This window comes from Trachemys scripta, chromosome 2 (genome assembly GCF_013100865.1).
Source record: "Trachemys scripta elegans isolate TJP31775 chromosome 2, CAS_Tse_1.0, whole genome shotgun sequence".
NCBI classification, from domain to species: domain Eukaryota; kingdom Metazoa; phylum Chordata; order Testudines; family Emydidae; genus Trachemys; species Trachemys scripta.
This window is the reverse complement of record NC_048299.1, coordinates 214824666-214848957: the sequence shown is the minus strand read 5'-3', so window position 1 is coordinate 214848957 and position 24292 is coordinate 214824666. Positions and strand designations below refer to the sequence as shown.

Here is a 24292-nt window from a genome sequence, read left to right as displayed (position 1 = left end):
TGGTAAATTTTATGTGGATTACCTCATGAGTGCATTTTCATTAATAACCATAATCAGTAATTCAATATTTTGATTTGGTTTTCCTGAACTAGTTTTGTGAGAAGCAGTTAATAAATCCATCTAATTAACTCTTTCTCCCAATTATCAATTTTAATAATTGTTTGTTTTTCTTTTGGTAATGTTACTTTTAAAATTACCTGGTGTCCAACCACTTGCTAGCCCACAATGCCTACGAATTTGTATCTGAGATTTTGATATAGAGGCTCCCTAGCATTTCCTTTCCTTTTTCCCATCCAATTCTCATTCTGCTTCACTTAAACCTGTTTACTGAGCTATCTGAAATAATTGTTCAAAATCAGAATGAGATATAAACAGATTAACCAAATAACCAGGAAGACGTCACCTGCAGAGCAGTACTATGTGACTGCTAACAGGGTCTGTTCAAGTGTGGCTGCTTGATCACCAGTTTTTAATATAGAACCTTCTTAGTCTGTGCCAGGAGAACAGAAACATCTGGAAGAGCAAGGGAATATGTTTCTGTAAGGGATATGATATTATCACTATCATAGGAACTGGCGTACTGGATCAAACTAATGTCTGATTTGGTATCCTGTCACCAATAGTGGTCAGAACCAGATGCTAACGAGAGAGGTGCAAGAAAACCCTGCAGTTAGTTTTGGGAAAACTAAGAGAAGTTTTATCCTAAATGCCAATAGAGATTGTCTGTTGTCCTGAGTAATGAGAGTTTTATGTCTCGTCTAAAACTTGTCTAATTTTTAAGTATTTATATTAATTCTGGGTACTCCTTGTTATCCTTTATAAATGTCAACATTTTGAATCCTCCTAAGCTTTTAGCTTCATTGATATTGTGGTAGTCAATTCCACAATATACTTGCATGTTCAAGGAAAAAGTTTCACTTTATCCATTTTGCATTTTCCATATTTGTATTTCATTGAATGCCTCCTTGTTTTTTTGTATTATGAGATCAAATGAATAGAAGTTTCCAGTTTTCCTTCTTTGGTACCAGTCATCACTTTGTATATCTCCATCATGGCCCTTCTTGTTTATCTCTTCTTTATGGTACATACTTCCAGTCTCTCTTGATAAGAGTGTCTTTCCATGCCCCTAATCTTTCATATGCCCCATCTCTGAACCTTCTCTCTTCTACTATACCCTTTTTGCGCTGGCCTGACCAGAACAGAATACCCCATACTAGATGAGTGTATACCATAGATTTATGACAAATTTTTAATGTTTTCCATTTCATTCCTTGTGTCCTAACATTGACTGCGTTTGACTACTGACATACATTGAGCAGAGGTCTTCATTGAGTTAACTACAGTGATGCCCAGGTCTCTTTCCTGTTTGTACAGTTAATTTAAAATCCAGTAAGGTGCATGAGTAGTTCAAAATATTCCCTTTAGTGTGCATTACTTTGCATTTACCAACACTGAATTTTATCTGTAATTGTTGCCCATTCGGCTAAGTTGCAACATGGATTAAACTTTGAGTCAGCTGCAAATTTTTCCACCTTCCAGATCATTGATAAATGCATTTGAAAGAACAATGTGGCACCTCACTGTTAACCTCTGGCCACGATGAAAACTGACCATTTATTCTTTCATTGGCCACTGTCGGTAGACAGGATACTGGGCTAGCTGGACCTTTGGTCTGACCCAATATGGCCATTCTTATGTTCTTATGTCAGTCTTGTAGCCAGGCTCTGATTCATGACAATACTTTGCATTTCACACCATGACTATTTAGTTTCTTTTGAAGCATATTGTCAAAGGCTTTTAAAAAGTCTAAACACCTTATGTCAACTAGTCTTCCCACTTTTTTAAATATAACCCTCCTATTTACATTTCAGTGTCACTGCACTAATTTTTGGTACCTTTCTTTCCTTAAGCATATTAAGCTTAATTATATGCGAGTCATTGTCACTTTGTGGCTCAAATGTAATTACTACTTGAACCAACTCCAGCATGCTACTTTCATAAATATCTTTTTTCTGAACTGGAGGCCAGTAGTATAAGCCTACTAGAATATTTGTATTCTTATGATTTGTATTAATATGGATTCATAGCGAAGATCAGTTTCAGTAGATTCTGTGGAATCTTTTAGTCCAGAGCTAGCACTGCTTTTCTACCCATTTAACCCAAGTCCTTCATGTATAGTTTATAGCCACATGTTCAGCATCCCATTGTTTTTTGTGATTACACAATGTTCAGTAATGCTTGTTATGTCATGGTACTGTTTCATTGCTGGGCTTTAGTTTTTTACGCTTCTCTTTTTTTTTTTTTTACCTTGGGTCTCATAGAATCATAGGGTTAGAAGGGACCGCGAGGGTCATCTAGTCTAACCCCCCTGCCAAGATGCAGGATTTATTGTATCTAAACTATCCAATCTTGTTAAACTCCTTAGCTTAACAATTTGCAAGTTTAACAGAAATTGCTTCTGTGATCTTAACTTGTCCCTGTACCAGTTAAACTGTAATTTCTATCATATCTCTTACTGAGTACAGAGATATTTTTGTATTACTGACATTTCTAGCAGATATCTTTGTCCAATTTAGTTATCCTTGACGTCTATCATCTCTCCTCCAACTTTTAGTCTAAACAGTCTTTTAAAACTTTATTTAATTAAAGGGGAACCTGACTTTTGGCACATAAACTAAAGTTCTGAGATGGGCTCACTCTACAATGACCCGATTTGCCAATTCTATAAATAATTCTCTCTGCTCCAATTCAGCAGCTCTGGCTTCAAGGTTAAGTATGTGGCCTCTGAGGGACATAAACTGTTTGCACCAGTTGCATCCATGTGCTGCTTGACCACAAGGCAAGCAGTCATACACTCTGTGCAGTGAATGAGATATTGCTGACCCAGACTAATCTGCAACTGGTCTTCTACCTCCATACTTCAACTGGGTTTTAGCTCTCTGATTAGTAGATTACGCTAGGCATAGTCTTTGCTTAAGGTAAAGCTTTTACTGGTTTATTTAATTTGATTTCAAGGATCAGATTAGTTTACTAAAACTAATTAAGTGATCTACTTCCACTCAGCCTAAACTCACCTGTGCTGTTGCCTCTCACCATTCAGTTTGGGGCTATTCTTTGCTTTTGGAAATTGCAAATGCTTTTGTGGAGACTAGAGGTAAGGCAGGCCTCTGATTTAGCCTTCCTTTTCTGGGTTGAACAGATATGTCACAAGTCTCAAGCCATTACCCAGGTTGTTCTTTTTATTCCAGTGAAGAAAGAATAATAAAGTCTGAATGTGCGGATCTACTTTAGAAACAAGAACCATAAACCCCTTTCACTCTCATGCTGGTAATCCTCCTCAGATATTGGAAATGATGAGGTTTAATCTTTGACTGAAGGACCACCAGAAGATTCATATTACTCTGGACTGCTCTTATTAGCAGATTTGCATTTCGTATGTCAAGATACTGCCACTATAGCCAAAATAAACAAGCTGTCAATTTAGGGCAACTTCCCCTTCTGAGGAAGACTCATAGAATACTAGGGTTGGAAGGGACCTTGGGAGATCATCTAGTCCAACCCCCTGCTCAAAGCAGGACCAATCCCCAGACAGATTTTTACCGCAATTCCCTAAATGGCCCCCTCAAGGATTGAACTCAACCCTGGGTTTAGCAGACCAGTGCTCAAATCACTGAGCTATCCCTCCCCCCAGGTGTTTCATTTGTCCACATAATGTCTGGGTAACCGAACTCATATCATTTATTCTTTTGGCTCAGCTATAAAAGCTCACTAATGTTAAGACAGTACTCAGGCTTCTAAAGTCGACATAGTAATCTCTGCTCTAGGAAACCTTCCCTTTCCAGTCACTAGAAAGCCACTGTTATAGACCCTCTTGAAAAGACTATTAAAAAAAAAAGACATTCTTAAAATCTTACGAATATTTGGCTGGCCAAGTTGCCATTACCATTCATTCTGTCTGTGGCTGAATTATTGGTTGAATTGCTGGGTGAGCTCTTAGCTCGGTCTAAGAAAGTTGTGTCCAAACACATCCATAAATTGATGTTAATGCTTTGTGACTAGATCTGGGGCACAATCCATAGTATGCCTATTTGGCTACATTCCTAGTTTGGTGGGACAAGAGGAGGAGAACTTGTTCATTCACTTCAATCTGATGCTCCTCCTTTGTAGTTGGAAATGTATGGAACTATTAGACCAGCCGCTAAAAGGCTTCACTGAAATGGCTTTGTAGCTTTCTCTTGTACTCCATTATAATTGTAAATTGACTAGTAGGTGTTTCCTTTTCATACGTAAATTTGCATACACCATGTCCAGGGTCAGGATTTTTTCAGTTGATGACTTCATGCTTGGCATTCCCTCCCCTTGACAGTCCATTAGAGCCAGAGGCTAGTGACATTAAGGACATGATGCAAGGATCATTTAATTTTGTTACTGTTGAGTTCTGTGTTTTGACAACTGTAAGCGTCAGCTGGCATGGTATGTGCTAGATAAACTTGTTCTTACATGATATATGAATAGTATTAGCAAGATTCACTATTCATACTATGCTGTTTTCCTCAGCTGTGTAGCTTAGAAGGCAGAACCAGACCTGTCAGTCACTGAGATAAGACTTGGTTCTTTGCATCTTAGATATCAGCCAGTGAATACTTCCAAGCCTGTGATATGAGAATGAAATCAATAAGTTGCACGGATATACTAATGGTTCTCTACTGCATATAGAAAACATCATACAGAACATAATCACCCAAAGTAATTTAAGATTAGTTAAGAAAAATGAATGTAATTACACCTCTACCCCGATATAACACGAATTTGGATATAACCGGTAAAGCATCGCTCCGCATGGGAGGGGCTGTGCGCTCCGGCGGTCAAAGCAAGTTCGATATAACGCGGTTTCACCTATAATGCGGTAAGGTTTTTTGGCTCCCGAGGACAGCGTTATATCAGGGTAGAGGTGTATTCAAGAGAAGAGAAATTGCAAGATAAATTGAAATTTCTCATAGTTGTTTGCTTTATTTATTGTCTGGTTTAGAAACAGCAGTGAAATCTAAAGTAGTGATTGACAGAGCTATGTAACACTGCTGAAATTTTAGACTGAGTTATGTGAATTAGGGATGCTACTGTGTGTAGTCTACTGAAAGCAACGTCTGAGCAAGCAAGAGAAGCAAGGCAGCCTCTGTCCAATTTACTGTAAATATGGACTGAAGACGAAGTAGCCACCTTACATGTGTATGACTTCAATCATAAGGTGAAGACCGACCTGGTTTGGTGGGCTGAGATGGATTTAGGATGTTGAAACCTTTGAAGTCCTTTAAACAGAATTTCAGCCACCTGGCAATAGAGGACTTTGATGACTTGTTTCCTTTTACCGCAGGATGGTAGAGGACGAAAAGAGCCCAGGCTTTCCTGAAAACTTTTGTTCTTTTGAGGTAAGTTTGAAGAGCTCTCTACACAAACAATGTGTGATATACTTTTTTCCTTCAGGTGAACGGGATTAGTAGGGGCAATAGAATGGAAGGCCAATCCATTGAAAACTATGGAAAACAGTTAGTTTTAGCAGTGAATTCCAGTTCTTGGTAACACAACACCTTATCCCGTCATCAGCTCCATTGACAGCATGTGAGGCTCAGATTTATTGAACTGAGGTAATCACTGAGGAAAGTCAGAGTGAGGTAATTTAAATAGAGGTTCTGTTAAAGCATCCAGCACTAGCTTGTGTTTCTGGAGAGCCTCTCTGAATTTCTGGAGGAATTAAGTGATGTTGCCTTCAATAATTGCTCAGCATGCAGAACATTAACCTGCTTTTGTCCATCCTCCTGTGCTAGGAATAGCAGTCGTATTTTTGAACATGGTGTTCTTTTAAGTACAGTCAGAGGTTATCTTGTAGGAAGTTGGCAGTTTAAGAAATATTGGCATATTCTGCGTTTAATGTGCTTAGCTCTGCACCATAAACTGAAACTTTCAAATAGCCTGGTATAATTTAGCTTTACAGACTTATTTTTGCTTCCAAAGAGAGCATGAAAACTACTCTTTTCTAGACACACAAATCAGGACGTAGTGGACCTTTCTTAATTTTGGCTGAATGGATCTTCTCTGTTCTGTCTTTACTGAATCCTTTAATCTCCACTGCAGTGCAAAATATCGGATTGGAAAAAGTACAGATACTCTAATAGCACCCCTTTGGCCTCATAAATTGTAGTTCAAGGTTCTTATTATGACCTCTCTTGCTGCTTCCATTTAGATACCAGCCCCCAGAAATGGAAAATCGCTTACCCTCCTACTCAGTTTTTGTGAAAATACTAGACTTCAGGATTCACACTTCTTGTTCTGAATTCCCTAGCATATGAGAGAGGAATATTCCAAGCTCTTTAAGGTTTTGTGGTCCAAAAGGGTGGCAGAAGTAGTAGAAGCGTGAGCTACTTCTGCTCTGGTATGTCATCATTGGAACCTCCCAGTCACTTCCTGCCTTTATCAGGATGCAAAGGCTCCACAGTAACCAATCTTAAAATAAAAATAAAAAAGGGGATGGGGGAATGCCTCAAATTGAAACAAAGGAACATCAAAAGTGGAAGATAAAACACCACATCAAAAGAATCCTCTCCAACCTCTGAAGGGAGTTGATGGCTAGGAAAGAATGCAAAAGAAGTTGCTCTGTCATGGATTGAACTCTGATGTGCTCTTCTAGCTTCAAGCCAGTCAGATCATAGAAATGTAAAATATGATCAGCAGAATAGACACAATCTTTCTGTTGACATCATTACTTAAGGAATTGGTGTCAAATTAAATACAAAGTTGAAGTGATCTTCTTATGTTTTAATGTTGTTTAAGTTAAACCCCAAAGACCTTGGAACATTGAGTATAAAGAGAAGAGCTTGGAAGTGGAACGCAGGAGTAGGGGGAAAATATTCGGAGGACAATAGTTTCATTTGAGGCGGCATTACATCATACCATCTTGGATAGGAATTCGAAGAGTTTTGGCATCACCTTATCCTTGTATAACTTGGTATAAAATGGATTGGTTACTAGTGCTTGAAGTTAACTAACTCTGAGCTGTAATCACTGCATCTAGGAAAACAATCTTCCATGTAAGCAATTTGATCTCGGAGTTACCAAGTTGCTCATAAGGAACTTTCATTGCCTATGATAGGATCACGCTTATAAGCCATGACATGCAGGGATTTTATTGGGGATTTTTTTAATTGTCAAGTCCCAAATGAACCTGACAAAAAGGCGCTGCAGTGATCCTGGTCTGCCTTTAGATAGCGTGATCTAGGCTAAAGTGAACTCACTTAGAGTTGTTCTTCAAGTTACAGCCAAAGGTGAAGAAAGTAGTAAATGTTTTTTGTACTGGAGTCCAGGTGGATTTGATTACATTACAGTCATACCTTTCCCACTTAATCATAAGTTCTTCTGGTAAATAGTTGGCAAACGGTGAAGAGGACTTGAGTCACCTTGCTTGGAAACAACATTTCTACAGAGCTTTACTCTGCAAGTAGCCAGACTGTTAAGAAAGTTCCTAGGTTGTGATGTTGCAAGTGATCATTTTGGGCTAGACTCCCAGACAGATGGCATCAGCATTAGCCAACTGCAGTAGAAGAACTAAGAACAAACGTTAGCAGGACATTCAAATTGCCTAGACATCAGAATATCAGACTATCTCCTTGGTTTCACAATGATCTTTTGCTACCAAAGGGATTCCAGGATTCTTTCTCCATAGGAGAAGGAAGAAGTGGCTTTTGCTAGCATGGTCTCTCCTCAGTGCCTTATTCAACAGTGGTCACAAGAAGACAGCTTGACGTTCTCCACTGGAAGAAAATCTGAACTACCATTATCTGACCTCTTGACCACTTGTAATAAACTACAGGTAAATTTAGTCTATGTGCAGACATCCCGTCTTCCTGCTAAGTGTTGACCAAAAACGTCTAGTCTTCTCTTATCTGTTTGCATTTTTCTGTATACAATACAAAGGTTGTATTTGGAGAAACTGATCTGACAAATGTCACATCTTTTCAGATCAGCTGAGAATTTATGTTGTAACACTAACATCTTCATGTAAGAAAGGGATTAAATAATGCTGGTTTTGTAACTTGCATTTTTTCTTGCACACGTAGTAAATAAAATTAAGGGTTCAGCCTGACTGTTGAAAAGAACCCTAAAGTATAGGGTTGGTTCTGAGGTGCAAAAGTAACATCTAAATTCTGTAATCCGTGACAGCCTCCTGTAATTTACCATTGATATGAAAGCTGGATTTCCAAATAGAGCTTTTCCTTCTGCATTACCTCTGTATGTGGCATTAGTGAGACCACTCCTGGGATACAGTGTCCAGTTTTGGTGTTCACACTTCAAAAAGGATGTTGACAGTGTGGAAAGGTTTTAGAAAAGAACTACAAGAATGATTTGATATCTAGAAAATATGCCTTACAGAGAGTGACTAAAGAAGCCCCATCTATTTAGTTTATCTAAGAGAAGGTTAAGAGCTAATTTGATCATGGTTTACAAGTATATATGTGGGGAAGAGATCTGATAGTAGATGGGTTTTTTTTAACATTGCTGAAAAAGGAATAATAAGATCCAACGTTTGGAAGTTAAAGCAAGACGAATTTAGATTAGAAAGAAGGAACACTTTTAACAGTCTGCTTAACCACTGGAACAATTTACCTGGGAATGAGTTGGATTCTCAATCACTTTCAGTCATGAAGTCAAGACTGGATATCTTTGTAAAATATATTCTGTAGTTCAAACAGAAGTTAGGGGCTTCATGAAGAAATGATTGGATGCTGCTCTTTTGTCTGCATTTTGCAGGAGGTCAGATTAGATGACCACATTCCCTTCTGGCTTTAAAATCTGTTCATTTTCCTCTGTAGTAAGGAAGGGGCCCAAGGCAATGCAGCATGCCTGTCAATTGCTTTTCCTTTCTAAAGAAACCTCCCATGTTCCCTAAGGAGGTACTCCCTGGCACAGGGTAAATAATCAAGATTCTTCGGTGCTTCCTGGTTTCACTGGGAGCCCTACACCCTGCACGTGTCTATCTTCAAGGCAAAAGTTCTTACTATTTTGTTGGTGTCAAAGATCACCCATAATGCTGACCAGGGCTGTGCATTTGTGCACTAGGACTTTGCTGTTACCTGTAGAGAGAGGACTTGATTAAGGGAGAAAGGTTGTTTAACAGCTCTTTTGGCCATGAAGGCCTGTGCTCAGCCTTGGTCCTAAATGGTTTGAAATGGCATAAGGAGTTTCTTGATCAGCTGGACTTTCTTGAGTTTTGATTCTTCAGTCACCAGAGGGAGAGTGCTTTTCTGGTAACCATCTTGGCTTTAGGAAAAGCAACAGAACCTCCTGTGTGATGGCTGAATGTGACTGTGCCAGACATGATTTTTCTGAGATCTGGTGGGAGAGTTCTGGGGGGATATTGGAGCAAATATGTATGGTCTCCATCTTTAGTTTTGACTTTGAATATTTTTTGAGCCTTTTAATGTCTAAAATTACTGTGATGCCACTAGAATATTTCAGTATCAAGTAGAGGGTAGACTAAGCTCCCTTTCACTTCTCTTCCTTTGTTTTGCCTCAATTTGTAGAGGATTCTTAGTGTATTAAAATGAGCACTATAAAAAACCCTCAAAATAAATGTTGAATATCTTCTTTCTTTGGGGAACACGTGTGTGTATGTGTGTGTGTTGGATAAGATGGCAGAATTGATTGCAAGGTGGCATATAAAAGCAAAAGGAGTTTAACAAAGAAAAAAAAAAAAGAAAAGGGGAAAAAAAAGACAATTTTAAGGCCCAGAAAGGACTCAAGGCAGATATAGAAAAGGTAATGTTTATGGCAAATTAGGAGATCCGAGGGGAAACTAGATCTGCAGACAGAATAGGACTGAGGATCACCTGAATTCTTGAAGAAAAAAAAATCACTGGATTCTAAGATGGATGAAACCATATAGTATCCTAGTTACTGATTGGAGGGTCTTGCCTCTAGGTCTGCACAATAGAGGGCAATCCATAAAAAGAATAGTGGACTTGGTAATGAGAGAAGAAGTAGTAAGTATATAAAGATTGTCATGTTTCCTAGTGAGGCATAAGCTATCCCGTTCTTTCCTTACCAGCACACTAAGTATTTGCTATTCCTTATTTTACTAAGACCTGGCAAGAATCATTTTTATATGAATCCACTATTTTAAGTTTTCCCCTCATTTGAGATACTCTGGGACAACTTTATCCAGTCAGCAGATGGAGTTAGTACTACTGTCTTGTATATCATCCCACATGTTTCAGAGGTTTGCTTACTCTCACTTGAGCAGTTTCACAAATGAGAGATGTAGGAGGCTTTCTAATGGAATGTGAGGCAACATAAGCATCATGATATATCTATGTCAGGTGATTATGCTGGCAGACTAGCAGACAACCAATTTTAGCAGAACTTTTCTCCCTGACTTGTAAGAGATGCTCAGACAGATCTCTGAAGGAAACACTTGCTAGGGGAAGCGTACCACAAGCTCAGGACCTTCACTACAAAAAATAGGATGGCTGCTTCTGAGAGAAGTGATTTTGGCTAGCCCTCCCTTTTTTCAGGGCTCTGCCTCATGCTTTTCTCCAGCCAATCAGTTGGCTAAGTCTAGAGCCCTTTGCAGAAACCCTACAAAAATGTATTGCTCATGAAATGTGTAGAGGATATTCATTCTCAGGCTTTCCTGGAGCTCTCACCAGTGACTAATGGACAGAGCAGGAGACTGGGAGTCAGAGATTCTGTTCCTGTGCTCTACCACCGAATGTGTAGATTTCGGTTAGATGCGTCTCAGAACCTGTTTTGTATCTAAAATTGGGATATACATATTCACTTCTGTGTGTCTTCTATTAGATCATTTCAAAGTACTTTAGTGCAATGTATTGTCCTCTCAGGGAGACATAGTAATACGATGCATGCTCCTTGCCGTCTCAAAATCTGTTGAGGGGTATTTCCATTGTGTCGTGGGACTGTTTCTGGATCTTTTCCCTTTGTTTTCCCACACCTTTCCCACTTTTATCAAGAATCTCAACTTTTGTAAATCACGTATGGAGTGTGAGGTCCCTCTAAAGAGTTTTTTGAATTTACTTAAATCATCTTGAGCCTGGAATAGTTGTCAACAGAGATGTAGATGCGAGATGGTGGGGCAAGATTATTCATTGACCACCTGCATTCATCTCGCCATACAGACATGTAAACCATGGTCCCTGCTCTGAATGTCTTACAATTTCTAAGAAACAGTATATAGATAAAAAAGGGGAGGGGATCGGTAGAAGACTCTGAAGGCATCATGTAAATTGAGTTGTATCAGGTAGTTTTCTTGTCAGTTCTGGATGTTGTGATTAAAATTTTTGATTTTTCTTTATCTGTTCTATTTTTTGCATACTAAATTGCTTTATCTCTAATGTTGAATATGGGAGGGCTTATACGAAAGAACTGAGGAAAAGATGAGGACAAGAATGTTCAATAGTAGAGGAAAGATGGGGAAAAGAAGCAGAGTTGAATGGTGAGTCAGGTGCAAGGAGGCACAGTCAATAGGAAAGTTCAGTTCTTGGAGCAAAATATACCGAATAGTGAGGTGGAGTTTTGCATGATTTAATTTTCTATTTACAGAGTCTTTTGGGTGGTAATCCACTACCAGGAAAGGAAGGCTTTCATGGAGAGGGAAGACTGTAGTGCTTCCAGTGCATGGGCTCTGGAGAAGGTTAGAGCTAGCTGGGGAACAAAATGTCAGAAACTAACTCAGGGCACAGCCCCAACACATAACCCCTTTTTGACATTCCAACAGAGCTAGAATAGTCTTTGATCTCTAGTGGTCTCTCATGGGATAAAAGAACTATCTACTATTGTTATAAACAGAGGACTATCTGGAGTAATGGAATGTAGGAGGCATCCAATCTTTTTTCCTGAATAGAGAGAAGTCTTCTTGCTCAGATGGTCATCAAGCTGATTGGGGGAAACCCAATTGCTTGGCAAATAGTCTTAACTGATTTTAGACTTCTCAGCATGTACCTTCAATGTACCATGCCATGGTGTTCAGTTGAAGGAATTGCTCTGTAAATGTGTTTGTGGATGTAAAATTCTCGTTTTGCAGGTGTTTGGATTAGGCACCCTTGAAATCTTATGAATCTTTGTACATGCTCTCACTTTTCTTTATTAAACATCTTGATGGTATTTTTTTGTGGTGAAAAGAGGAATATAACTGGGTGGTGTCAGAAGGTAAATGCTTTCTTTATACATGCTTACCCTACAGTGAACACAGTGGGGCACTTTGCTATCTTGGTAGCTTGTTTTTAGTCCTCTTACATTCTTTCATATATAAATACTCCTTGGGGCATTCAGCACCAAAAAAATCAACATTATGCAAATGTAATTTGTCAAAATAACACTACTGAATCACTCTAGTTTCAATTATTTTGATAATTTATTTAAAAATGTCTGTCAGCAAGTATGTCTGTAACAATACAGACACATACAAAAATTCCCCCAGGAGTAGAGATTTAAAGAAACCCCTATGACAACCCAGTTCCTGTTTATCTGCCCCCTTCCACCGCAGCCGGGGTGGGGTAGTGGGGGGAGGGGGGAAGATACCCGCAATCCCTTCCCCCCAGAGCGCACCTGCGGAGCTCCTCCCAGCCAATATACCTGCACCCCATCCCCTCCCAGAGCCCAGCCACGGCTCCCCCCTTTCCCAGACAACCATTCTCCCCGCTCCCCTCCCTCCCCCCAGAGCCTAGGGATCCAGAGGGAGAAACAGCCTGATGCTTGGTCACAGGCTTTTATGGTCTTTCCTGTTCCCTCTCCTTCCCTCAGGGCATTTTGGAAACTGCAGCTGCCAGGAAACCTCAAGCTCCTTCTCTCTCCCCGCAGCAGTGTCTTGTATGTGCAAGCTGGGCTCTGCTGAATCCAGTGGCACCTAGTGGTGCCTAGCAGCACTGCAGCTCATTTCTGTGGGGGAAAGGAAATTCTGCATGCACAATGTTAATTTTTGCAAAATTCTGCATTGTGCAGTGGTGCAGAATTCCCTTAGGAGTAATGTCCGGAAGGGATAAACTATCCCCTCTTCCAGTGGCTTAGTATGACAACAGAGTAGCAGCAATTCCAGCCTATTGGACAACTCGAGTTTCTGGTGTACAGAAACAAATTTAAGAATGTATCCCAAAATATGTTGTTGTTTTTTTAATATATCTGGTGAAGTGTTTTCTTTTAAGTGTTTGCGAGACTTTACTGTGAAATCTTCAGGTTTTCCTGAAGACTGTATAAATACACAGCTTTATAAACACAGGTGCTACCCAAGAATTCATTTTGCCAATAGTTTGGAAGATAGCAATGTTCCAAAGGTTGTTAAGTTGGATGTAGTGGAATATTGTCATGTTGCTAGAGACTTGAAGTGGGATCTGAATAGTTGCACCATGTTTTAAAATCAATTATAACATTTTCTGAGAGGCCTACATGTTTAAAAATGTTTAGGTTTTGCAGCTCTGAGTGTTACAACACCTGACTGATTTAGGGGCCTGTCCCATTTTCAAAAGGAATTTAGGCAATTAGGAGCCAAAATCTGATTGACCATCACTGAGAGTCAGGCTTTTGAAAATGAGATTAGGCTTCTAAAGCAGGTGTTACAGCGCTGAGCGCAACAATGCCTAAGTAACTTAAAATTTGGGAGCTAAACAATGGTAGATTATCTTTCTAGAATAAAATGCGTAACATTTTGGCCAAGAATTTAATGTACTACATCATCACACACTCAGTAGCAAATGTATTCTGAAGAATGCTTATGTGTTTGGGTTTTAATATTGATCTCACCATATTTGAATAACTTAAAAAAAAGAAAATCAATCTTATTCTAGCTTCCACACACAAAGCTGTACATGTGTACAGTTGACCGTGGATGATGTGCAGTCACCGCTTAGTTAAGTGTGGAATCTACAATAAGTATTACTGTTTTCTTTCCTTTCTTTTTTCATAGGTAGAGAGGTTGATATTAAAACCAAACACATAAGTATAATCAGGAGGACATTTCTTAACAGAATATGCAACTTCAAAGGTATGTAAAGATTGGGGTGTAAACCAAAAGACTTACTTTTAGTTATCTTCCCTTCTATAATGTAATCATCTTCCTAAATTTAAATACCTTTTGCTTTCTAAACTGTTAGCTGTAAATTAGTACATTTCCTGTTTACACCATTACAATAGGAAAATTTGCAGTTTTTAAACTTGAAAAGCAAAACAAAACAAGTTGTAAAGGGGCAGTATTTCAGTACATTGTTAATAGGATGCGGAGTTTTTAATGTCCGATTCAGCTGTACCTTGGATTGATGATAACAAAACTCTTGATGGCTGTTAAATGACATGTGAAATAAATTTGTGATGTTCACCAGTTGCATTGTGGGCACTTTTCATTGCTACTCACATTGCACCTGGTTTGTTAAGAATTACCATAATTTAAATCTTCCTTTGGTTAATTTCCTCACCTCCTACACGTCTTCCAACCTGCCCTCCTCCTTGCTGTGCTATTTTCCAAGCTGCCTCTTTACATTTAGATTTCCTACCCTTTGTTATGAGCCAGATAACCACTTCTTCATCAAAATGTTTTTCCTCCTGAGTTTGCCTCTTCTGCAAACCCCATACTCCAAAAAATATATAGCATAATACATATGTGCATAAAAAGTGATAATATACACTGCTTTGATATTTGATCTGATTTCTTGTTGGAACAGTATTGACTAATTTATGTTGTAGGTTTCTGGGGCCAGGACTGTCTTGCTTTCTTTTGGATTAATATGACATTCAGTAAAAAGTCTTGAGTAAACTGAGTTTCTGTCATCTAATACAATTTTTGTTAAAAAAATAAAATGTAAAGGAAGTTTGTATTACTTTCAGTAAATGTTTTTAGGGATGAGGGCCAAACAACTGTTCATATTTAAACACTTCCTTTTATTCTTTCAGTGTTTAATTTTCTGTTAGGTGTCACAGTCCATAGTTTTTGTGAAGTATGATAAACATTTGTGTACTGCATTGAATGCATTATTGCATTGAGTACAGGTTTAGATTGATAACTTAATTCTGTTTAATTTACTTTTTTTTCTTTCTTTTTTTTTTTTTTTTTGGCATAGGAAATGTATGAGGTTGCAAAGAAGCTTTGTTCCTTTTGTGAAGGTCTGGTCCATGATGAACATCTTCAGCACCAAGGCTGGGCTGCCATAATGGCCAATTTGGAAGATTGCACATATTCTTATCAAAAGCTGCTTTTCAAGTTTGAAAATGCATATTCAAACTATCTGCAATCCATAGATGATATTAAGCTGAAACTCACACAGTAGGTTTGCTGTTAGACTCTTCAATAAGAAAGTGCTCCACACAATCACTGCATTTAAAAATAAGTTTTTATGATTTTATATTTCCACAATTAATTCTTAGTAAACCAGTAGAAGTTCTGAATTCTGTACATTTGTACTACTTTTGTTGTATTTGGTATCCTACAGTAGGTAACTTAATACATTAGAACATTCATTCCCTATAGCTTTCTTAAAAGCTTACTCCTGGGGGAATTCTGCACCAAAAAATTAAAAATCTGCAACAAAAAATTGTCTACCTTAAACTTTTTGTAAGATTAGTTTCTTGATAGATGTTTTGTTTGTCCTTTATTTTAAAGCTTGGGGACAGCTGTTTCTATAATGTCCAAGATCCCACTGCTGGAGTGCCTAACCAGACATAGTTACAGAGAGTGTTTAGGAAGATTGGATTCTTCTGTTGGGCATGGAGGGGCAGAAAGTGAAGAAACTGAAGATGAGAAGTCTGCTGAACTGGTGCTTTCTTCTGATATACCTAGAGTGCACAATAAATCACTTTTAGCCTCATTTTGCAAGTCTGTGGAACATTCAGCCCTGGACAGCACAGATCCTGGAAATGTCAAAGAAAATAGGGAATCCAGTCAAAACATTACTGTTGAGAACAGTAAAACTTCAGAAGAGCTTAGCGAGAGTGATCTGCCTTCCTTCAATGTCTCTCTGTTGGACTGGATAAATGTTCAAGATAGACCTAATGATGTGGAATCATTAGTCAGAAAATGTTTTGATTCTATGAGCAGAGTAAGTTCACACTTAAAAAAGGTGTCTTAATGAAATAATAGGAATGTCCCATTTAATCTTTCTGTTTGGTTTCCAGATGCTGCTGCTGCTGTTGAAGTAAATGTTGGACTGACTTTAATTGTTTTAACTTTGTTTTTTCTGCATTTGAAACAAAGGAGAAAATGCAGAAGAAAAAATTAGAGGGCTGCTTAGTTTGAAAATTTGGCCATCCTTAGATTTGTTATAATTTCATGAGAATAGTTGTCTAAAACATTTTTTTATTTATTTATTTTGAATAAAAAGGAGCATTTATGTTTGTGTCTAGCATGGTAACACATTTTTGTTTTCTTCACTAACTTTGTGATGTTACTTACCCAACAAAATATACCCAAACCTGTGTGAAATCGAGGATGTTCCTGGTCTCTCAGGTGTAGAACATAATTTCTGTTAAACAAAAAAGATTAAATCCTCTATCATGTTAAAAACACAAGAAAAAAAATTGAGCTCATTAAATGGGTTTTGACATTTGTACCAGCAGATGGATATAGATATGTTCTCAGAGTAGCTTATATCTAGCTGGGTGTTCCATTTCTGTCTTCAGTAGAGAAGCACCATGCTCTGAGTAGTTTTTAGATGGTTGTTTGTTAATAACTTTCTTATCTTTTTCTTGATTTTAACTAGTGACCTTTGTAGCCTATTAAAAACCTCTTCCTCATGAATCCTTTCTCATTTCTTACTTACTAGTTGTAATATGTAATTCTTAGTTTAAAACAGATTTTTAAAATTTTATATTTTATATTGGGATCTTAGTTTTGCATTCATTATGGTTGTGCAACTTCAGTAAAATGCTCCCTGTGAACCAACACAACAAAAGTCTCTGGTGTCATGAGGAGGAGCGAGGGGCACACTGTGAGTAGGTGTTCCCTGTGTGAGTTTGTGCACTTGATATTTGAGCCAGTTTCAAGGAGTACAGGCTAAAGACTCTCTAAATAGAAGCTTATGCCCAATTGGCTACAACTAGTTTCATATCATCTGGTCTGGTCACTGCAAAGGAACCAGCTTTCTCCCAACCTGTAATTGCAGAGACCAACCCAGCTGCTAAATTACCCAGTTTCCCCTTGATAACAACAATGCAGTTATGGAAGTGATGGTATATAAGTGAAGATTTGACATATTTTAGATTTAATTAGAATTCCTAAATTTTATTTGCAAAGAACTTAAGTTGTTGCACCTCTTCCTGTTTGTTTGGCTTTTTTAGAAAATCTGATACCTTTTCAGAATGATTCTAAGGCTTCCGTGATCAGTATTAGCTTTGTGATTTGATCATACTTAAAGAGAGGATATGTGCCAGGCATATTATATGATATTTTAAAAAAATATAGCTTGTCATATGAAAAAATCTCTGAGCAAAAAGAGGGAGTCTGCAATCAGTTCAGACATTTTCCACCTGTCCACCTTGCCTGGCCAATACCATTGGAAACAGGTTCCATTTTTGGTTCTGCATATGAAAGAAAAATTCTTAATGCTGAAATCTGAGTGTCTTCTGCCCAACTCCCATTGTCAATCACGTTTACTTCCCAGGTTTTGTATGGGGATACTTCTGGGCACATTCCACCAAATTTAAATAGAGGTAATTGCAAACAAATTAAATTTTCAAGTGCAAAATGTATTACCTTTAATGCCATCAGTATTATCAGAAGTGTGACTGCAGCACTTGAAATACTGATTGACACAGAGGCAATAGGAGGAGTTTAAAAACAGCTATTTAGTTATAAATGTATCAGTATTAAAGTGGTAAATCTGGAAAAAACAACTTCTAGGTTATATAATTCTAACCATTTCATATAGGTAACATTTTTGTAACACAGTGTACTTTGACCCAACTTCCCTTTACATAAATATATTCGCTGTGTTCGTGCCCTTTTGCCTTCATCTAGCCAACAGACCAGCCAGAAACATTTGTCATTCAACTACCTGCAATTATGTCTGACCTGTAATTACTTAAGAATAATTGCCTTCTGTAAATATTCACAAAAGCTGAAAACTGAGATGATTCCTGTTTAAAATAAAGTTGGTCTGCTTCCAGTTATGAAAATAATTTTATATGTTAATTTATTTTGAAAGCTTTCAACCAGATTATTGCATCTCTTTGGAGAGTAATGCTGTCCATAAGCAGAAAAAATGTAGGTGCTTGATCGGTTTTGACCTATTTTTTCCCAGAATAAAAACATCAAAGCAGCATGAGAGTATTTAGTTGCAGATAGAACATTTTAATTTATCTTGTTTCAACGAGAACACAGACAACAAACAGCTGAGTATTTGAACACCCTCGATTTAAAATTAAACTTTGAAATCAGAACTAATCTGGAACTGGAAAAAAAAATATTTAATAGGGCTGTCGATTAATCTCAGTTAACTCAAGCGATTTAACTAGAAAAAATAATCACGATTAAAAACATTAATTGCAATTTTAACTGCACTGTTAAACAATAGAATACCAATTAAAATTTATTAAATATTTTTGATGTTTTTCTACATTTTCATATATATTGTATTCTGTCTTGTAATTGAAATAAGTGTAAAATTTTTATTACAAATATTTGCACCTTAAAAATGATAAAATACATACCTCTACCTCGATATAACGCTGTCCTTGGGAGCCAAAATATCTTATCGTGTTATAGGTGAAACCGCGTTGTATCGAACTTGCTTTGATCCACCGGAGTGCGCAGCCCCGCCCTCCCCCCCTCCCGGAGCACTCCTTTACCGCGTTGTATCTGAATTCGTGTTATATTGGGTCGCATTATATTGGGGTAGAGGTGTAGTATTTTGCAATTCACTCATACAAGTACTATAGTGCAATCTCTTTGTCATGAAAGTGCAATTACAAATTTAGATTTTTTTTTTTTGTTATATAACTGCACTCAAAAACAAAACAATGTAAAACTTCAGAGCCTACAGGTTTACTCAGTCCTACTTGTTCATCCAATCGTTAAGACAAACAAGTTTATTTACATTTACAGGAGATAATGCTGCCTGCTTCTTATTTACAGTGTCACCAGAAAGTGAAAACAGACATTTGCATGGCACTTTTGTAGCTGGCACTGCAAGGTATTTACGTGCCAGATATGCCAAACATTCATATGCCCCTTCATGCTTCAGCCACCTTCCAAAGGATATGCTTCCATGCTGATGACGCTCAATTAAAAAAAAAAATGCATTAATTAAATTTGTGACTGAACTCCTTTGGGGGAGAATTGTATGTCCCCTGCTCTGTTTTACCTGTTTTCTGCCATATATTTTATGTTATAGCAGTCTCTGATGATGATCCAGCACAAGTTGTTCATTTTAGGAACACTTTCACTGCAGATTTCACAAAACGCAAAAAAGGTACCAGTGTGAGATAGTTACAGCACTCGACCCTACGTTTGAGAATCTGAAGTGCCTTCCAAAATCTGAGAGAATGAGGTGTGGAGCATGCTTTCAGAAGCCTTAAAAGAGCAACACTCCGATGTGGAAACTACAGAACCCGAACCACCAAAAAAGAAAATCAACCATCTGCTGTTGGCATCAGACTCGAATAATAAAAATGAACATGCATCAGTCTGCACTGCTTTGGATTGTTATCGAGCAGAACCCGTCATCAGCATGGACGTATTTTCCTCTGGAATGGTGGTTGAAGCATGAAGGGACATATGAATCTTTAGCATAACTGGCACATAAATATTTTGCGAGACCGGCTACAACAGTGCCATGAGAACGCCTTTTCTAACTTTTAGATGACGTTGTAAACAAGAAGCAGGCAGCATTATCTCCTGCAAATGTAAACAAACTTGTTTGTCTGAGCAATTGGCCAAATAAGAAGTAGGACTAAATGGACATGCAGGGTCTAAAATTTTACGTTGTTTTATTTTTGAATGCAGTTTTTTTTACATAATTCTACATTTGAAAGTTCAAGTTTCGTGGTAAAGAGATTCACCTAAAACAAGTACTTTAGTGCGATTGAAAAATACTATTTCTTTTGGTTTTTTTTGCAGTGCAAATACTTGTAATCAAAAATAAATGTAAAGGAGCACTGTACACTTTGTATTGTAATTGAAATCAGTATATTTAAAAATGTAGAAAACATCCAAAAATATTTAAATGGTATTCTATTATTGTTTAACATTGTGATTAATCATGATTAATTTTTTAACCGCTTGACAGGCCTAATATCTAAATACATATCGTGTGGCAGAATGCTTATTTGGTATTATGTTTATCCTGAGATGACATTTTGACATGTAAAACTGGAATAGGCTAGCATTAACTTATTGATTTTTTTTTTTCCACTTGCTATTTAGAAATGTGAACCATGCAACTGATTTATGATGGCATTTCTTGCTAATCTCCTTTATGGAATTCTTCCTGTTGTTCGAATTCTTTGTAGAGCAGTGGTTTCCAAGCTCTGGTCTGTGACCATTGGTGATCCAGGGAGAACTAGTATATGCTGCATGGAGTTGGCTCCTTGCTTCTAACTGCTTCTATAGACATCCAGACTCTTAATGCAAAAAGTGTAGCTTCTTGTAAAAGCAGTTGGCAATAAGGAGCTAATGTAGTTGCTTCTATTAGGGCTGCTGCTATGTAATCAGGAGGGGGTGGGAAAGAAAGAAATTACCATAGACAGAAATTGCTATCTACCAATGAAGGAGGAGCCAGATCCTGCAAATGGGACTAGAGTCAAAGGCAGCAGGAGAAGGAGGGCAGAGAGGAGATCAGAGAGCAGCGGAGTATGTGCCGAAGAGTGAAATGAGAGAAACAGAGATCCTTTTTGTTCCAAAAGGTCAAAACCAAACTGCATTAGTTAAAAATAATATACTTCCCTAATACTAGTTTTCCATGTAAACAACTGTTCTAGTTGCGACAAGGATGATATATAGTCATGAATGGGATTGTAATTGGGAGGAGGATCCAGTTGACGACTCTGTTAAGAGTCCGTCCAGTATTTGAAAATCTTTGAGAACCCTTAGTACAAATAGTTCATTTAGAAAGACATAGCAAGGTAGATCAGTTTTAAAACTGCCTTTCATGACGTCTCAAAAAGCTTTTAAATAAATCCTGAAATATTGTATCATTTGAAATGTGTTGTGGCTATTTAATTTCAGCTGTTTTGCACTAATAATTTCTTCTGGAAATTCAGGCTAATTCTATTTTTTTTTCCAAGTTCAATCACTTTCCAATTTGCTTTGTTTTTCCCACTTTCCTTTTTATTATTATTATTATTATTATTTTGAAGTAAAGAGGAACTCTAGTACCTCTTTATGTTGTAGTATCCCTCCTTCAAAGTTTCACATTTTTACATCCCACAACATTTGCAGCAATACTGGCATTTGCTACAGTATTTTACGTCCCAGATTATGTACTCCTGGCTTTTATGTAGGCATTTTCTTCAGGTAGGCATTCACTCATGTATATGGTATCATAGACTTCAGGGTGAGCTTTCTCATGTGACTAAATGTTAGAGTAGTTCCCTAAAGATAATTTTTACTGAACTCTCTTGCAACACCAGGTTTGCAGTAGCTGTTTTAGATGAATTGTTATGTCACACTACCCAAGGGTGACATGCTCTATGCTCTTCATTAGTTTATTCAGATCTGTGTTCCAGAAACAGTAATTTCTGAAGAATTTGTATTGAAAGGCTCTCCTTTTTTTCACTAATTTTGAAGTTAAATTGGAGGAATAACTCCAAAGCCCTGTAGATGTTACTCTTACTCTTTTAACATCTGTTGGTGACAGTGGGCTTGTAAGGGTGGATGAGTCAAACTTTTCCTCCAGCAAAAAATTTGTGACTAGTTTAAATTTAGTAAAAGTTTTAAATGTAATCAGAGGTGGTACAGATCTGTAACATCCTCAATTATTTGTTCATGAATAGATCTGCCTATTTTATGAAGAGCTGTCACTTTAGTTTTCTATTTTTTAAAAATTAATCACTATTCCATTTTCAAGGACCTGGATTGCATAGTCCTAATAGTTCCCAAATTATTTCTAATTTTGTGCCACAAGTAAGAACAAAGACTAAATTGTAAAATAACAATAACAACAACAAAATAGAATATGTGGGCTACAGAAGAAACTCCCAGTGAAAAACTAAATCAAAAGTTAAGGAACTGTGGGTACATCTGCACAGTAAGCAGCAGCCTGCTGTAGTGAGTCTGAGTCTGGGTCCACAGACTCAGGCTCCTACTATGGCACTAAAACTAGCTGTTGGGGCTCCTGTTGGAGCTTGGGCTCTGAAGCCCACCTCCTCTCTAGGCTTCAGTGTAGACATACCCTAAGAGAGCAAAATAATTTGGATGAATTTTGATATTTTGTTTTCTCTGTAACATATTAATTTCATTTTTTTATTTTAATTTATTTTTTTTGCTCTGCACCAATCATTCAACGTCAGTGTTGTCATCGTCTCTTTATTAATGAGTTGAAATCTGTTGTATACAGTGTGAAGTATGTTTTTTAAAAGCGACTAAATATATGTATAATTACAGTCTCTCTTTTCTTCCATCTTTTAGCTTGATCCAAAGATCATTCAGCCCTTTTTGGTAGAATGTCGACAAACTATTGCCAAACTAGATAATCAGAACATGAAGGCGATTAAAGGGCTTGAGGACAGGCTTTATGCATTGGACCAGATGATAGCTAGCTGCAGCAGACTAGTAAATGAACAAAAAGACCTTGCTCAGGTAATTTTTTTTTTTTCGTGGGGTGGGGGAAATAGATGAATGTAGCACAATACTCTAATAAAACAATTAAACATAGCTCTTTATGTGAAACAATTTCCAACACATTTAACTTTATGTACAAGAATATTACAAAAACATGGCAGCTGTGGTTTTATTAGGGTAGAAGGTGCATTTTCCTTATGATTCTTATTTTTTGGTTACTTCTCACGTTCTAGAAATTAACCTTTGGGCTGAAATGTCTTCTCCTTATTTTCAGTCCATAAGGGCAAATTTGGTAATTTCATTTGGTAATTTTAAGTTATCACAGAAGTAGACACAGTATTGGGTCATTCATTCAAAAAATTTAAGGATTTTTGTTGTTTTAAAACATCGGCTGTGGTGGTTTACTCTATAGAGTAAAACAAATGAAACTATAAACCCTAGATATAAAACAGTGGTCAAATGCACAGAGAACGTCCAAAATTACAGTTCTCACTGTAACTGTAGCTCTGACAAACTGCATAGTAATATAAAATACCACATGTGGTCACGTTAAAATTGCTATGGAACCATAATTCTGAATGTCCTCACATTTTTTTATTTAAATTTTCAACTATTTTGATTATCATTTTTTGCATCATACATTCCCAAATCCTGGGTAAATTACAAATATATTGAATGAAGTAGAGAATATTGTCCCCTCTGTTTCCATCAAGGTTATTTTCCCCTCTGTTTCCATCAAGGTTATTTTCCTGTTTGTCTGAGCATTTTGGTATGACTTGGACATGTAAGATGCTAAACGCAAAATCAACCCTGAGCATGAAGAAGTTAGTATAAATTATCAAAGGGAAGCAAAGAGGCACAAGCAGAAGGCGGCTATGGCCAGCAGAGATAAGGAAAATAAGCAGGAGGGTGTTTTTTAAAAAAAATATATTAGGAACAAAATGAATCCTGAAAATGGTATTGGTTCATTTCTAGATGGAAATGGCAGAATTATCAATAGTAATGCAGGAAAGGCAGAAATGTTCAATGAATATTCTTTATTGGAGGGGGAAAAATAAATTATGTAGTCTCATTATATGGTGACGATAACACTCTTTCCATTCCGCTAGTATCTCTGTAAGATGTCAGACAGAAGCTACTAAAGTTAAATGTTTTTAAAGCAACAGATCCAGATGACTTGCATGCAAGAGTTTTAAAGAACTGGCTGAGGAGCTCACTGGATCATTAATGTTGATTTTTAATAAGTCTTGAAGAACTGGGCAAGTTCCAGAAGACTGGAAGAAAGTTAATGTGCCAATTCTTAAAAAGGTAGATGGGATGGCCCCGATAATTATAGGCCTGTCAGCCTGACATGGATCCTAGGCTAGATAATGGCTGATACAGGACTTATTTAAGAATGAAAGGAGTGTAATGTAATTTAATATAAATGAATATGGGTTATAGAAAATAGGCCATGTGAAACTAACTTCATATCTTTTTTTTATGAGACTACATGTTTGGTTGATAAAAGGCAATAATGTTGATGTAATA

The 24292-nt window shown here is 37.4% G+C and overlaps 1 protein-coding gene across 5 annotated transcripts in view; it reads left to right on the top strand.

Moving 5' to 3' along the window:
• Positions 1–24292, top strand: part of RB1CC1 (RB1 inducible coiled-coil 1) — a 185401-nt gene that overhangs the window by 47424 nt on the left and 113685 nt on the right. For 3 of the 5 annotated variants that reach the window (XM_034762919.1, XM_034762917.1, XM_034762918.1), the window contains 3 exons: positions 15111–15313; positions 15650–16085; positions 22610–22780. In XM_034762919.1, the coding sequence (XP_034618810.1) occupies positions 15111–15313; positions 15650–16085; positions 22610–22780 (810 nt within the window). Of the gene's footprint in view, positions 1–5371; positions 5427–13997; positions 14042–15110; positions 15314–15649; positions 16086–22609; positions 22781–24292 lie in introns of those variants that run through there. The other 2 variants (XM_034762920.1, XM_034762921.1) reach the window with 2 other exon arrangements.